The following is a 19,231-nucleotide window of genomic DNA, read 5'->3' as shown; positions in this document are numbered from 1 at the left end:
TTGCAACTCTAGCCTTATATATTGGTATAGCTTACTACAAAAGGTAATTGTAAAACTATAATTTAGGTATACACAATTTAAGTAGAAATTATACTTAAGTGTATGTATAGGGAAAGTACATAGCCTCAAAATCAGATCTTGTATTTTACATTTTGTAAAGAATTATATAAATAGGTACAAAAAACTTTTAATGTATAGCGACCAATGTAATGGAAAGAATAGTAACATTAAAATGGCTTTAATCTATAATTTTATTATATGTTCTGACCATTTGCCTTCCATAGAAATACATCATACATTTTTAGTGTCTGAAAACTCCTACTTATCTTGCGATAGAGATTTTAAAGTTATTAAAAAACAGAAAAGTATCATCTTGTAATATATGTTTCTAATAATTAGATTAAAATAATTTGATATGCTCGGAAAAAAAATCCTCCAAGGCAATAAAAAATACTTAAGACAATTGTTTCCACTTTACTTTTCGAAAAAGATATAACTATTAGAAAATCAAATGGTGATCGATATAAAGTAGAATAATTAAAATGTCAATGGATTGTATTTAACAACTATAAGTCTTACTAAATGTTTTATAAATATTCAAATAATATATATTTTACATTATCTTGTGCGCATTTAACTAAACATACAATGGATAAGTCAAAAATACTCAAAAAGCTCTATTCTAATGAAGATAATCGTATTGAAAAAATAAAATACGAACAAATATCTTACTGAGCAATTGAAATTTATACCATCTATACATCGTGATTTTTACAAAAAATATTAAACAGAAAAAGTAAATGATTATTTTTTTTCAGCTAAATAATATTTTATTTTAAGACATAATAATGATTTTGTTATGTTTTATTTTCAAACAATTCATTAGTCTGTATTAATGTATTGTTATTGTTTAAAATGTATTACTATAAATTATAATTGATTAAAAAGGTTAAGTGTGCAATATAATATAATTGATTTTTTTTTTTTTTAAATATAATCTAAAAATCCCCTCCTAAAAAAAAAAAAAGTTAAAACTAAAATATTTCATGTTTATGAAAATATATTTAGTTTTAATATGATCCTCAGTACTGATTTAATTTGAATGATGGTTGAGTGGAATAGGCCGCTTTGGCGCTCAGCTCTTAATACACTATATTATATTTTCCTTCAGATTATATATAATATATCAACAATTAATTGGTTTTTCGTTGATATAGTGTCAAAAGTTAAATAATAAAAATAACAAAATCAATATACTTTAAAAAGACATTTTTTTCCCTTACCAATTACTTAAAAGCCACAAGAAACTTTCATAACAAACTTAATTAATCATTAGTATGAACCGTCAATTATTGTCATGTTTTGAAAGTAGGACACTTGCACTATAGGAAGGGTAATTTTGGAAAGTAAAACATATTTCTTACACCAAGGATTAGGAAATTTTGAAAATAGTTTGAAGTAATTGTTTTGTCAAAATACTTGATAATAGATGAAGTAACTTTCCGGTTACCTATAAGGACATAAATACGTATATAAAACTATTGATGTAGTATATCTAGCTGTAAATGTTCTAAATAAAAGATAATTTCATGATTTGGTAGTATATTATATTAACTAACTTACCACATACTGTTGTTTTATTAATTTCAATATATTATTATTAAAAAAAAACATATAAAATACAATTTTCAATAAAATATCCCCCCAAAAAAAAATTCTTTATATTTAAATCAGAATAAGTATTCAAAAGAAATATGATAAGAATTTTTTTTTTAAATTAATTTAAAACTACTATTGTATTCAATTTATATTCTATTGAAAATAAAATATCCTTTGTTTAGATTTGCTCGAGAAAACTTTTTAATAAGATACTCTATATATATCAAAAATTAAAACTATTGAAAAAAATAGATTTTTTACATTATTCGTAATGTTATCGACTTATTCAATAATTTTTCGTTTTAAATAAGTAAAAAATATAATATAATTATGTATTTGTGAGTGCATATAATCTTTGTGTTACTTTCTTATAGTTCCTAATGAACAAAATATGTATTTAACATATATTTTTTTATTTTTTTTTTTATTTAAACCTACTTATGTTACGATAACTTGATTATTATTTTTATTTAGATAAACAATTATCAGTTTCAGTAAATAAAACTTGAAATATTTTTGTTTATCTAAGTATCTTACCCATTGTATGTAAATATAGTTTTTTTCTATAGAACTATGTATATAATATATTAAATTTTCTGCTCCAATAAGTGATGGCAGGTAAAAAAATAATTATAAAAATTAAACGTAATTTTAAAACTTACTTAAGTTTTCAAGGTTTAGCCAAATTTGAAATATTTGAAAATTACCGGCTATAATAGATAATAAACAAAAACTCTGTTTGTTCAAAAATATCAGGTATTATTTTATTTTAATTTTAACTATAATACCGGACATCACTATTTTGCAAAAAAATGCATTATTTAATTTTAATAACGTGTTCTTAAACATTTATTTTATTTGTATTTTAATATTAATGAGAATTGGATTTTGAAAAAAATTATAAAGATCATTGAATCTAATAAAAAATACATGGTATTTGAATCTTGAGTACATCATAGATACATTCAGATATTCTCATACTTATCTTATCAACCGTATGCCGTTGATTGATTAATTATCTTATAATGCAGTTTTCTCAAATTGTGCTATATAACTACTCTTATGCAATATTTTAGTTCAAAAATTAGTTCAATTTATTTAACAAATTTAGAATATAATGTATAATTAATGTGTAAAGTTCCATGAGGCTCAACAGTTAAAAAAATCTTCATTAAAAAAAAACAAATAAATAAAAAAACAAAAACATCCATAAATGTAAATCCTTAACAACAAGAATAATTAAAACAATGATTTGAAATAGTCGTAATGATTTAATCCACAAAGTGTTTTAAAATAAATATAGTTTATCAATTCTACCAAGAATATCCTGAAAATATCTATTGGAATTAGTGATCCGTCATTCGTCAATCACTCGTCAATACCACAATACAGCATTTGAATACATTATAACGATGACTTATTTGAATATTATTACAGTATAATTAAATAGGTACAATAGTATATATAAATTTATCAGAATACAGCGGCGACCGAAACAAATATTTTATCGAAACTAAGTGCAATGCAACTAACGTATTTGCGGGAAAAAGGGACTAATATATATATTCAATTTTAATCTTAATCGAGCTACCATTATTAACTATTAAAAATAATAGGTTTAAATGAATTTCACATTATATATATTATTAGATTAATATATTTTTGATTTAGTGCAGAATTTAGGTTAAATATGTGTGGACAGAAAAATTTAAATATTTTAATAATTTGCAAATTATATCATATTGAAACACAAGTATAACGATACACTAGGTATTACCACTGTCTACTAATACGATATAAACTTCAAATTTCAATACCTAGGGTAATAGTATAGCCAAACATAATAACGAATGTTATACTTATATTATAACCACGATATATAAATGGGTTATGAGAAGGGCACTGTGCGAAATTCAAATTTATAGCGAAAACGGTCCTCATACATTTTTTCTGCACCCGTGCACTGCGAATGTGTCCTGCAGGGTGTGGATATTATGATAATGGGTTTGTCGTATTTGTATAGTACTGCTGGCTTCGGTGAACGGTGGATATTACTAACACCTGTGTGATAACGCCACCATGTGTCGTCAGTAGAGGTCACGCGTCATTTATCCCTAGATGGGACAATTTAGAATGGACGCCCACGAAAAATAAATAAAATATTAATAAAAAACTCGATAAAAAAAAATAAAAAAATAGTATAACTCAACCAAGACATTTTTATTTGCTAAAAAAGCACTTTACAAAGGATAACAAACTGTTATCTTCTGTCTTAATAAATGGATATATACATAATATATAGCTGTTTACTGTATAGATTATGTGAATTTAAATTAAACTTTAAAGCCACGCAAATTAAAACGTTATATTTACAACCAAATAACCCTTATAATAACCGGTTTAACTTATTTCAATTACTAAATAGATTACGGTTATATTATAAAAATAATATAATATATTGATATTAACTATATACATATTTCAAAAATTAAAATAAATAAGTACTAACTATTTATAATTGTAAATAGGTAAATATGCTGTTTAAATATAAATTTCGTTGTAAATAAATTATTCCTTAACGGTTTGACTGAATCGCCATTGAATAAATAAAAAAAAAATGTATTTTTTAAATTATAGTAATATGATCACTACCAATAATGTATACAATAAATTACTATTAAGTATTAATTAATTGTCATTATATTTAAGTTATTATACTTCTTTATTATAATATTGAGTTTATAGTACTTAGTATTAACTTCAAATGTTAATGCATAGTGTAAGTAAAAAAGGTTTACTTTGAGTCGAACATGTATTCATAAGAAATTTTCGGAAATAAAACATCACAGGTTTGTCTGATGTATTATAGCTCATAACATTATATTATCAATTATGTATTTTCGAGTTATATACTTATCAGCTATTAAGAACGAGTACCTTTAATAAGTTTCAGAATTATAAACTGATATAAAAAAAAAAAAAACATTTTATTTCCCGTCTTTAAGTTTTCAATATGATTCGAATTCCTTTCATCGTTATTTATTATTATTATTATTATTTTTTTTTTTTTTTTACGACTGAATGATCAATAGAAATATACGATGGCCAATAAACGGTTTTGGACCATTTGCCAAAAACCCTACTAGGCGATTCGACCTTCTTCGTTCTTGCACGCAACGACATTATTAGGCTCCTACCAGGTGTAGATTATTACCCGCTGCGAATACTGGAACTCATATCGTTAAAACCTCACTGTACTTTTTTTTGTTTATTTCTCACTCGGGTTCTAAAACCATTGTTATTTTGTTTTCAAAAACACATTCCAAACCTTAATCGTTTGAACTTCATAATACCATTATAACTTTTGTTCGGAAACACATAAACATAGTGCGTACCATATGAATGGATATTCACGTATAACAATTATTACTATTTAATTCTGTTATAAATCCATTCCATTAAATATATATTATATAACTAAACGTAAACTCACGCATTTTGTAGTTTTTTTTAAATATTTTTTAGGTAGTAAAACATGTAATATAATTTTATAAACATTAATATTTTAAGCCATTTTACAAAAACCAACTATGAATTTGTTTATCAAGTATTTTTAATTTTTTTTATTTATTTAGTATGATGTTCTTTACTAGTAATTAAATTATTTATGAATAATAGGTATAGAATGTTGATTAAGTTTAAAGATACACAAATTTCAATTTTTACTTGGAATAAAGAATTTTAGAATACTGTATAATGCCAAACACATTAAATTCGCATATATTAGCTTTATTTTTGAATTTAAGATATAATATAAGTACTAAAACTTTCATTTTTTTTTATTACTTTTATTATTACCTTCAAATCCATATACTTTTAAAGTAATAATTCCAATAAAAATGAAAAATAGTTTAAATATGAAGATTTATTGAATTAACTTTTAAATAAAACTATAATTTTATACAACACATTTTAGTAGGTACTTAATTCTGCGTATTAAACTATTTTTTTTTTTTTTTTTTTATAAAAATTATACGGCATATTTTTCTTTAATATTTATCTTATGATAATTTTCAAATTCTTCTATTTATTAGAATAATATTCGACAATCACTAGTGCGTTTAAACATAGAAATTCAAAGTATTACTTGATATATTTTAATCTGCACTAGAATTAATGTGAATCTTACAAAAAATTCCCCTAAAAATAAAATTTTAACTAAACCGAAATTATTTAATACTCAATACTGAAATTATTTTTTAGGCAAAATATGTATTTTTACAAAGGTATAGAATTATAAGTTTAGCATCTAAAATCTAAATATTTAAATGTAATTTTAAGATGATTCATGTCAAATCAATAGTTTTAGTACTGAATACTTGGTATTTTCGGTTAAGCTTGTTATTTATTTTAAACAGGTTAACTTAGAAGGTCTTAAATTCGATGTCACTATTATTTATTCTTTTAAAGCATACAACACGCTCACTAATCATTGTTGAAAAAATGAACCACGAATATCGACGTATATCGTTTATAGTTATGTGCATAATATTTATACAAGTAGTTATAATTCAACAGCATGGCCTATAAAACAGACCAACTCACGACAAAATCGCGAAACCACCAAAGTTTGCAGTAGCATCCGTACTGCACGATTATACGATCAGTGGTGAGAGGATTAAAGAAATACGAAATAGTTAGCGACCCGTTTAAAGAACACAGTTGCCGTCAGGCATATTTATTATCATTTTACTCTTAAAAGTTGCCACATTTTACATAATAACTCTACTCAAGTTATCGTAATAATTTACATAATTGTTTCAAAAAAAAAAAAAAAAAATTATAATTTGCACAATATTTTTGATATTTTGATGCGAGCTTGCAATAAATAGTGGTTCAGAAGTTCGTAAATTAATAAACTTCGTAGAAAACAACACGGTATAAATGAGCAAACTCTGCTTTCAGATAAATTATACTGTTGGAGTACCATTATCTTTTTTTTTCTTAGTTCGTACCATAAAGAGAAAAACGCTTTTTTTTCGCTAAGTCGAAATGTAATTATTTTAATGGTAATCACGGTATTGACATAAATAAAATACAGATTAATCCGTATATTAACTAGATATAGAGGAAAAAATGTCCACTAAAATGTATAATACCTATTAAAACTTGTGTCATAGTTTCTTGGTAAAAAAAAAAAAAATAAATTAAAAACAATTTTGAATGAAACAAACACGTTGCCATTGTATTTAGTTATACCGATTTTATACATATAAACATATTTAACATGCGTTTAACGTTTAAAAGACTATTTTTTGACGTTATATATCAGGAATGTATTAATAAAATACCACGTTAACTATAGAATTCGAATGTAAGTGCACTCAGGGTAAGTTAATTTCAAATAGATTAGTACAAGGTGCTATCGTTAAAACAATAAATGTGAGACGCTTTTTTTTAGTGTTTTAGCGAAAAAATTAAAGTAGATTTTTTATGCGAAAATATACCTACTCGGCGCCTTCACATTCAGAAACGTTTTTTAAAACATGATTACAGCTTTTATAATTTTTACCTGTATATCGTAATTATGAAATATTAACTTAATGTCAGAAATATTTTGATACGTTTCGTTTTTTTCTACATACCAACAGCTTAGAAGTCTATCTTTATAAATACGCTCTCTAGTAAAGTAGGTTTTATGAGAGGATTTTGTGACCATTGATGAATTTATGTGATAAAATATAAATAAAAATAAAATAAAAAGTTCAACATTATCGTATACGGATATCACGTTTTATTATATTAGAGATTTCGTCAAAAATAACTAAAAAGTGCAATGTTAACTTAGTAATATTTATTAGTACAACTTTTTTTTTTTTTTTTTTTTTAACGAAAATATGTAAAGAAAAATGTATAATAATAATTAGAACAAAGTGTATCACATAGTTGTAGTATATTACATTAATTGTCCGTTATTTCTGTCACATTATGTAAATAATATTATATTGTAATATATAATAGGTATATTGTACGAGTGATATTAATTTAATATTATGTACCATAACTGGTGTACACGCGTAAATATTATACTCTTTATGATATAATTATTGATATAGGTATTATAAATATTTTTAATTCAGTATGACAGTAGTATTAGTATAGTATTATATGTATTTATTATTAAACGATCGGAATGTATACGCAAAATACTATTAATTATTATGCAATACCTAATGATTCCGGATATTATAATGTAGAAACCCAATGTTGCAATGATAATCAAAATCAATTACCTTAGTTAGTAATATATATCGTATAAGAGAACAATAGAAAGGGTTGACGTAAGTAATGTGCGGGTTATAACTGTATAATATCAAGCTGATCTTTAAAATAGTTAATTTATCAGACGGCACAATTATGAATAACGTGGCTGAATTAGAGTATTAACACAACTGCAAAATTTCATCCATAAATGATAAACGAATTATAAAAAAAAAAAAAAAAAATTGTAATTAGTTTGTATTTTAAAAACATGAAAAAAAATTTGTTTTATTTTACAAGGGCATGAACTTTGTTACAAAATGTAATAATCCACAACAAATTTACTAACTATCAAATATTTTTTTCTCTGTATCTAATTTCTTTAAAAATGTATGTTTAAACCTACATAAAAAAATAATATATCAACTTCCGACATAATTTTATAATTAAATAATATATAATATATAACTAGTTAATAACAATACAATAAATTATTCAGTGAACTTACTGTGCACTCGTACTGAACTATTCGCGTGTCCCATTGAATTCCTCGCTACGCACCTGTACGCTCCCAGATCATTTTTATCCAAATTCTGAATATTAAGATACATATTTACTTTGTAGTTGTTCTTAACTTCTTCTATAAAATACTTTTGCCTGAAACATAATATTTAAATTATTACAAAATTAATAATTTATTAATATAATTTATAATACATTTAATAATTTAAAAAAAAAAAAAAAAAAAAAAAAAATATATAAAACGGTTTTATAATTAATTTTAAGGCTGAACTATTTGATATTGTTGTGTGTTTTGATAAATACACTATGTTATATTTTAGCATATCTATTAAAACTCAAGTAAAGATGTATTGATGAGTTTATTTTACTGGAGAATTAATGGTATCGTATGTATATATATAATAATTACGTGACTGTAAATATTAAAAGTTCTTATCTATGATATGATTATTCGCTGACAGATAAATACCAAATTTAAAAATATGGAAAGTTATTTAAACATACAAATGACTTAAACTTGTACGTACATTAAAATAAAATGAAAATACAATATAATTTATATATTTGTTTTCACCAATGACCTTATAAAAATACACGGAGCTAGAGATGGGACGATACTGGTTCGGCAAACATATTGATTGTGGTTGAATGGTTGTTATTAATAAATGTAGCAAAGTCATAAAAAATAGTTAAGCGAGAACGTGTGATGGGGTAACATAAAAGTACAAAACAAACGTACATAAAATGACACATATATCTTGATTTGTATTATGTGAGTGTGTGTGTATATATATATATATATATATATAATTCGGTTAAGAGCACAACATAAATGCCGTAATAGCAGTTCACACCATTACATTAATACATATTTTTATAATATTATTACTAAAATACGGATAACTTTCATAGTTTAGAATAATAATTTGTATTGTGCTGCATGATATCTCATCCAACGAAAATTTAGAATCCTACATTGTAATTTTATGTATACAATGCAAGTGAGGTTACCTGCATTATTTACTAATAATACATATATTAAACAAAAATTAAATATAAATGTTTATAATTATATGGCTTTAAATGTATTATATATGATACTTTGAGTTTATTTTATATCCACATTGCCTACATATCAGCATAATAAGCTTCTTCAATTAAATGGTTTTAAATATCATAACAACATTTTATGTAATGATGAGAGTTTAACAATTATTTATACCACCATCCAGACATCCAGATAATACAATTCTAAAATATATGTGTGTAGTCTTATAGTTATGTGCTACCAAAATAAAACTATATATAATAGTAAATCGATATACTTCAGTAATTAACACTTTCTGTTATATTTTTAAAAATTTTAAATATTTTTCTTGACAATCAAATAATTAATTGTGTTTAAATTGGAAAATTAAATATAGTTGTATGTTTATTATTTTCAAGATAATACTATTGGATGTATAATCGATTTATTTAGTTAAATATAATATTAAGTAATAAAACTCTATTGTTCAACTATATGTGTTTAGGTGTGCATTTAATTGAATTTGTATATAAATGTGTGTTACCTAATTACAAAACAAGATATATAAATATACCATGTATATTTCATTAATTTAAAAAGTACAGAAACATTCACAAAATATCAAGATAAATCAGACCACTTTTCTTTAACTTTCATGTACCGGAGAAACTGTTAAAAGAGTACCATAACCTGTTTATTTTATTTCATTCACTAAATATTATATAATAGTAACAAATATGTTTTTCTAAATTATAAATTAGAATTTAAAAATATCACAGGTACTTTAAATTTTAAAAATTTCTTTTCTTTTAAACTCATCATTGATACATTATCATGATTATTGTCGATGCCACTTGGCCATAGACAAAGATAAGGTTATGAGGCATTGAATACTATTGATATTTGGTAGGTATGACATTTTAAGCTTCAAAAATACACATTTAAAAAAAAAACAGTATATTTTAAATTATATGCATGTATAAACAAACTAAAGTTTTAAAATTTTGATTGTATCCTTTAACTCAACATTTAGTTAACACTTATTTACTTAAATTGTGTATTCTCCTATTAAAAGAAAAAAATATTTTTATTTACAAAATTAATGAAGAAGATATTTGAATTTAATTTAAAATCACCTTTGATGTTTACAAATGTTGAAAAGATTCGTATTATTATTATTATTACATTATATTACTCATAGAATAAAACTTTACTTTAAAAATGTTCAAAAACAACACGTATTTGTATTTTGTAATCTTCATTAATATAATGGTGTTTACTGATATTGCTTGTTAAGGTTAACATAAAATATACATAATATATAATATATTAATTTACATTAGTGTAATATGCAAACAACATAGAAACAGTATTAATAAAAATAAATAAATTAATAAGTGGCTTTAAAAAATATAACGTTAAACATAAAGAAATACAATTCATTTCTTTGTATTACTTATACGTACAAAAATAGGTACTTAAAAGAAAATAGTGAAAACAGTTTTGATATCTTAAAAGGTTGTTTTCTTGCTTTAAAGTATAAGGATTCCTTGTATTATAATAATACAATAATATTTAGATATTTTTTTTCCCATTTTTTTTTTTCAAATGAAAATGGAATTACTTTTGGTACTTTATACATAAAAACTTTGTACTTTCAGAATAATTGTATCTCAAAAAAAAAGAAAAAACATCAATTATTTATTTTCCATATAATTTATCTATGCTGTATTGTAGAGTATATTTTAATGAGGTTCCATGATCCTGAAATACTATGATATATGTTATTAAAATTATTACTAAAAATTACACAAACCTATAGTTCGAAATCTATTTTTTTAAATTTTCAAAAAAAAAAAAAAAAACAGTACTTTTGTTTCATGGAAGATTTATTAACAGAGTACTAAAAAAGACCCAACAACTAATTAAACTTTAAAAAAAAAAAAAAAACGCTGTTTTCATTTTGTTTTATAGGAAAAAACTAATTTAAGTCTAACTCTAGTATAAAATATTTATTCCATAATTAAAACTAAATAAAAGAGAAATTGAAATAATAGAGTGGCTTAAGTTGTATTTATATTTGTATGATATTATTAAAAATGCATAGGTAATTTTTTTATTTAATGTTTACAGAGATTGTCTAAATCAAGAAAACGTATAAACTAAAATTTATTTTTTAAGTAAAAATCTAAAAAATATTCAGTTTTTATACCCAAAATAGAATAATTTAACACAATTTCCTTAGTAATTAATTCATACTAGAAAGAAATCTAAAATTTAAATTAACACTATTATTTTATACAAATTCATATCTGTAGTTCAAATTTGAACTAAATTACATATTATAATAATGAATAATGAATAATGATGTTTATTTTATTTTGTTATAATTTAAAAACATTATTAGTGGTAACTTAAACATTTACATTTATTATGAATTTTACTAAACGTAATGCTGCAATCATATTTTAAAAATATTATGTTTATTAATTTTAAATAAATATCTATTTTTTCATGAACCAATTCACACAGTTGTATGGTAAAATTATGTTAAATCATAAGTAAATATTATAATATGGTATTAATAGGTATAATTAAAATAAATTTAATGCTAACAATATGATAAATACAATATTTTTGTAAATCAACATTCAACATACAGTAGTACTAATAATAAAATTACCTAAATTCGTTGATTGAAATGTTAAAAAAACATATCATGAAATGTTCCTACAGTATACTTGTTATACAGGCTGACAGACCATTTTCACTAAAAATCGTTTTTTGTTAACAATGATATCATTGAACTCAAATTCAACACATCCATTACCACGATTTACTCGACACTTTGGTATTATGCAGAGAAATTCCAACCCTTTTTTATTTTATACATTCTAAGTGCAGTCCCTTATATCTGAACATATCAAATATAAACTCGAAAAATGCACGTCTAATGGAATATTTTAATGAAATTTGATAGAAAAATGATATATGCCACCGTACGCTAATATTCCAATTTCATAAGACCAGTTGTTACCGTTTGTTATTGACGAAAATAATGTAAGAATTGTGTGGGTTATCTTAAAAATTAAAAGTAAGAGTAAAAACAAAAAAATAAAATTGACATAAAAGTATCTCTGCATTAGATTCGTTTTAACACTATACGTAATAGTAAATGTCCTCTCTCTGCGATCGTTTGAAAAATATTGGTAAATTATCATTACAATATACATTATACGATATAATTTTTCATTGCATATTTCTGCATGTTTGAACGAAATCAAACGCCCATTTTTATATATATTTTTTTTTTTTTTACGCGCAGCATATAATAATATAAATCTATCCTATAGCCACAATATTTACTATACGTACATGGCGTTGGCCGAAAGGTGGTCGTATATCATACAAAACCATCGTTTAACAGACGATTTCCAAACCTCTCCGACCCGCTCGTCGTACGCCGGAGTTATCGTGACAATATAATAATATTTACACACACACATATATAAACTCGATAATGTATGATGCGTGCGGGTGCCGACGTACACGAACGCATTATAACATATTATTATACCGACACTAGGACGATAATGGGGCCGTAACGACATGTGGCGAGAATAGAATAAAAAAAAAAAAAAAAAAAAAAATATGTGTATAAAAAGTGCGACGGCGGGCAGCGGAACTGCATCACGGAAGAAGAATGATTACGGTCGGCCGGCGGCGCGGCGCGCGTTAAAACGGTTTTACGCGTCCGCAGTTCGCGCCCTCGCGCCGGCACACGCGTAGGCCCCGTAAGGGGGGGGGGCGCAACGTGATATAATATATAAATACAAATAACAATAATAACGTACGTCGCCGATATAATATATGTATATACGTTGTAGGACAGTGCATATATGTCTGAGCATTCGGAGGACGGGTACGTGGTTAATGGCGTGAAAATATGTGCGTGTGCGCGACTGCCGGCGGTGGTCCGCTCGCCCCAGACCGGCAACTGTCGCGTGTTTTATTGTTGTGTCGGACGCGCGACCGAAATTTTCCCGGAAAATCGCACACGATATATTCGATGTCGGCATTTAATTACGTCGAAACAAAACGAAGCGATTATTCATCAAACGGTTGTCGTCTCTCAGCTGACTACCTCCCCCCCACCAAAAATCCGGACCGTCCGGAGAGCGCCGAAACGCACTGTACATTCTATAACACAGGGTGATTCCCTCTGTTAATGTAAAATCGTTTAAATGGTACTGCTCTTTTTGATATTTGTGACTTAGGAGTGTACTTACAAGTACCGTATTTCCATAGCTCAGATATTTCATATTGCTATTTAAAACCTACTCATTTGAGTATAAATTTCTTAGGTATGTAGACATTTTCAAACGAAAGCCGTTCGTTTTCCGCTTTGCGTACTATTGACCCGGACAATTTACATGGAAAACGTCAACGTACATGAATTGAAATACTAACGAGTTGTTTCTAAATAAAATTAAAAATCTAAATAGTTAAAAAAATCGGCCTTATAATAGTTAAATATTTTCGAAAGCTGGGATTTTAATTCAAATGCATGCTATTGAAGAAAAAAAATGGGGAGGTGACCGTTGTTGGCAAAACACCCTATATACCGTTAACCACATTATAGTAATGATGCGTTCGTTCGATTGTTATTTCCTTCCATCCTCGCTATTCGGTATTGTACTGCATGACGATGCATTATTATTACTGCTATACTATATCAGAATCAACTAGGTCGTCTGGAACGTTTTTAATTTTATAATTCATTATAAATGATGTATTATGGTACCTAACAATATTATATCATGGTCAACGAGATTTTTCTCTCTCATACATCCTGAAAAATAGGTAGACGTGCTGCTTTTTAAAGCATTATTATTGTACCTATTTAACGTCTTTGTCAGACCTATTATACGTCCCATATCATTCGTTACCTATTGGAATAGGGAATCGGATCTGTCTTTCACGGTGATGTAAATAAACTAAATTGGATAAGTAGGTACCTATCTCCTGTATTATAGTTGTCGAGTGTATCTCGTTATTGAATAAATAATTTAATTTACGTGTTAAATATGAATTCAATAATAAATATTGCGAATGAAAAACGATTCTAAGATAAGACGATCTGTCTGCCTACGTGAATATGTATCACAAAGTATACTATACGTCTATACGATATATTTACATTAAAATCACAGATTATTGAATTAGTTTCAACTGAACTCTTTAAACTACATAATTTATTACATTATGCATGTAATAGTATATAATATATTTATGGTGTGAATGAGTTCATGGGAACTATAAAATAAGTAGTAGCTCAAAAGTAATTTAAATACTTTAAAAATGGCATTGCATGTAGTGGTATGGATAACAAAATAAATTATAATAATATATTATGTAAAAGTCTCGAGTTCAAACGAAAAAATTAATGAAATTATAAATAAATAAACATTATTTTTAAATAATGATAAAATAACTAAAATAATAATTATTCTTTTAAATATCTAATATCATCTAAATTTTAACTTAAAAAAACTTAAATTTTGTTTATATACTCGTATATATATATTTAAGCTATTACATTATAGAGGAACCTATTATATTACATTTTAGGTGCTAGCAATACAAAAAAATAAAAATATTTTTTAAATACAAATATTTTCAACTTTTTATGATTTAAATACATTTTAAACAACAATAAGAAAAGTATATTATGTGGTCGAAATAATGAACTATAATTTTGCAAATAATACCATACTAATCCACTCAACTTTTATAAACATTTAACTTTTTACACCAGGTAATTAATAACTTATTAATAAAAAGAATTTTTGAACAAGAATTAACATTTAAGTTTACCATTACTAAATCAAGTTATATTTCAGAACATAAATATTACCATAATATGCTCAAAAAAAAAAAATAAAAAACAATTAAGTGTTACTATTATAAAAATATTGATCTTGATTGTCTTAATAAGTACGTAATGTGTTAATTAGATTATTTACCATTAAAATTTTTATACCATTGAAAAAATATAATAATACGTGATATAAGATTAGGTATAATAATATAATTTAAAAAAATGTAAAAATATATTTTAACGAATTTTATTATCATACATAAACATTGTAAAATTTATTATATCAATAACATAATTTTTAAAAATGTAGTTAATTTATTGCCAAATATGTTTTTAATTTCTTGACATTTTTTTCATAAATCATTTCAAATTAGTATAATAAATACCTGATAGATTGAGCTTATTTTTTTAAATTAATTTATAATTCAAAAATAATGGTAAAAGACCACGATTTCAGCTTATTTCCGTGATTTTTTATCAAACATTGACAGATATTTTATTATATTTTTCAATAAAAAGATTATTCTTTTGGATGATCGATGGAACAGGAAATTTTGATCAGATAACTAATTCCGCCTTGGCCTTTACCCCAAAATATGACCGTTGTAATTAATTGCATGATAAGGAGTGTAAGACGTGACTCGACTCGGTTATTGAACAACTAATAATAAACAACAAAAAAGAAATATATTATACATTTCCATCCTGTGCGCTGTCATCTTCATCTTGTTAACAGATTATACAAGAAAACAGAGCATTTTCCATTTGCTTCTGGGTAGTTTTTTTCTTTCACTATTTTTTTTCCGTTTTATAAACAAGTGTTAGTAAAGAAATGAACGGCTTAATTAAGACTGGGAATCCCGATTGTTTTCCAACCTTTTACCATCGGGTATTTGATTAACGGTATTCCCATGGTAAACATTTTTGTTTTCCATACAGGTAGATAAATTATAAACTTCAGGTTTTTACGTTTACACATTTATAATACATTATTATAATGTCTGGGAAATAATAATTCATCAGTTGGTTTGCGTACATACGTACAATTCAATACCTCAATGTATTGTTTTGCTATTTTGCGAGTACCTATTGTTAAATAATAATGATACACCTTTTTATGTTTCACATAAGCTTTTAAAATACGAGAAAAAAATGAACACACACAGTTTTTTTTTTTTTTAATTTGAGTTATTTATAATATTATAAAATGCTTAAAGCCTCTTAATTAAAATTATAAATTTGATTATTATTAATATAAACTTGTATCACACACGGTAAATTTATCACATTTTAATTAAGTTAACGAAGTATTCTTTTTAATTCATTTTAGGTTTCTAAACGTCGTTCGGAGATACTTTTTATCGATTAAATATTCGTTGTAGTTTATTGTATATATTTAAAAATGATGTATAAAGTGATTTTTTCTTCAGTAATTTTATAGAAATAATATACACACTTATAATTTTTCAGTTAAAATAATTTATTCATGAAATATTCATGATATTACCACCAAACAATAAATTGTGAATTGGATCTTATTAAAATTAAAAATGTATATGTTTTAAATCGTTTAAATGATGAATATTTATGCAAATAATTTCATAAATTACTAAAAAACTGAATATTTAATTGTGATTGTACTATGTGTATTTAGCCTGAATCAAATAACATAATTTTTAACTATTAAGAGTCATATACATTTAAGTAGGTATATATTAGTAGTTCAATAAATATATGAATAAGCATATATACTTTGTTTCAAGGGAGAGATTTAACTAGACAACAACCAGTTTTCGTCCAACACCGTGCATGCTCCACCAACAAACCGTCTAATGTCCGGTGACTCGATCCAACACCAAAACATATTTATACAGAAAATAAATAATCTCAAATTTTAACGAATACGAATACGTTGTCGCTATCTTTCACGGAATAATAATTATTTATTTTTGTAACTGTTATTTTTTTCAATTCAAAATGGTTAGATACATAAAATCTGAAGTTATACCAACAACAATAATTATATAATATATTATCCATATTTATTATGCAATATTATTATATTAACTATAAAGTAATAGTGAGTAAGTAACATAATAAGTAGTAATATTTAGTTTTACTCAAAATTGATTAAAGCTAAAAAATCAAAAATTCTGTACCCATCCAGCTTAAAAATAAATGTATATATTTGTGAAAATATGATTGATTAAAATTAATGAGAATAATTGTGTACACACGTCATAGAATGTACATGAGTGAATACGTAGGTTTGAGAATTTAAAATAGTAGTAATATCACTTAACATATACTACACACAGTCACAAATTGATGATGATTATAACTCAGTCCATGCAAATTGTTAAAATTTGGAAATTATCGTGGTCATGATCGTCGCGTGCCGAACAGTCGATCAAAGGGAAAATTGTGTTTTCATAGACATAGTCATGATGCGCAGAACTGTAAGAATCTCTTTTGGTACAGAGTATAGTACTTACCCTTGAAGAATCATTTCTCCTTTTTCATTAGACCAGTAATTGACGGAAAGTGGAAACGACTCTACAAAACACTCCAGTCGTACATGTGTATGAAGTGGTGCACTTACAATCTGATTCGTCACCCAAACTATTGGTGAAACTGCAATTTTAACAACAAAATATAAATAAATACATCAATTGAACGATTAGAACTATACAAACTCAAAAAAATAAATAAATAAATAAAAATATAAAAACATAATACATTTAATAAAACTATCAAGGGTTTATTTACCATCTTATTTTGAATAGTGGACAAAAAAAGAAATTTAAAAAGAATATATCAGATACACACAATGATTTTGAATATTTTTACTCTGAAAAGGGGTGCTTAAAAAATTTTGTGTAACACAATTCATCGAATGCAAATCGAGTCAAGTGGGTATCCGAACTTTTCAGTTTTTAATTAGTTTTCGTTAAGTGTAAGAGTAAAAACTGATACGTAGGTATTAAAATATGAAAAATAATTAAGCAAATTTGGTTTTATCTTTTAGTATTGTTTTCTAAATGTATTCTTATATCATTGCATAAAAATTTAAAGTTATGTTAATAATAAAACACAATATATAACCCAAAGAATATAAAATAAATTCTTATATTAAATTTAAAAAAATATGTATTACAAACGTATATTAGTATTCAATTACTTGATGACATATTTAAAAATATTTATTGTTCTATGTTGAGGTTATATTTAGAATAATTTTAAATTATTTTACATAAAAAATATCTGCAGTAAGCTAGTTAAACATGGAATATTTCTATTAAATTATAGACCTTAAAGATTATCAAAAAATGTATATTCTCCAATAAAAAAAAAACCATTTTTATCACCTAGTAAATAAATAAAATATATTATTAAACATTGTTAATAAGTTGCGTGGTTTAAAATTTATTAGAATTGTAAAATGAGCGTTAAAAAAAATATTAGTTTATACGTACTATCTCAACAGTTCAGTTTTACATTTAACACAAATAAAACATATTACATAAAATTATTATTAAAAATGAATGGATCCCATATTTATTTTGCATAAATAATACATAGTATACGAAGCTTATATAATACATGTTACACCTGCCAGTTTATCAATAGTAAACTACCTATTTTGAATTATTTGGGTAACAGGGACATCATCGATCAAATGTCATTAATTATCAAGCATCATTATTAATAAATCATCTTATGTATAATATAAATTATGGTTTATACATCTAATATGAGCTGAGCCAAATAATTTAATTTGAAAAGTTTAACGTGTTTATATTAAAAAAAATTAATTTATACTAATAAATCTGGATAGAATTTATTTCTAAATATATATCTAAATAAAAATAAAAAAATGG

At 24.7% G+C, this 19,231-nt stretch overlaps 1 protein-coding gene across 2 annotated transcripts in view; it reads right to left on the bottom strand.

The window, feature by feature from the left end:
- Positions 1-19,231, bottom strand: part of LOC112590845 (lachesin-like) — a 185,789-nt gene that overhangs the window by 15,018 nt on the left and 151,540 nt on the right. For both annotated transcript variants that reach the window (XM_025334420.1, XM_025334422.1), the window contains exons 7-8: positions 17,846-17,984; positions 8,429-8,577 (exon numbers count right to left, since the gene is read on the bottom strand). In XM_025334420.1, coding sequence (XP_025190205.1) covers positions 8,429-8,577; positions 17,846-17,984 — 288 coding nt within the window. The remainder of the gene's footprint in view (positions 1-8,428; positions 8,578-17,845; positions 17,985-19,231) is intronic.

Source organism: Melanaphis sacchari, unplaced genomic scaffold (assembly GCF_002803265.2).
Source record: "Melanaphis sacchari strain LSU unplaced genomic scaffold, SCAv2.0 Contig120_pilon_pilon, whole genome shotgun sequence".
Taxonomy (NCBI): domain Eukaryota; kingdom Metazoa; phylum Arthropoda; class Insecta; order Hemiptera; family Aphididae; genus Melanaphis; species Melanaphis sacchari.
The sequence above is the reverse complement of the archived record's forward strand: the minus strand, read 5'-3'. Positions and strand labels throughout refer to the sequence as shown.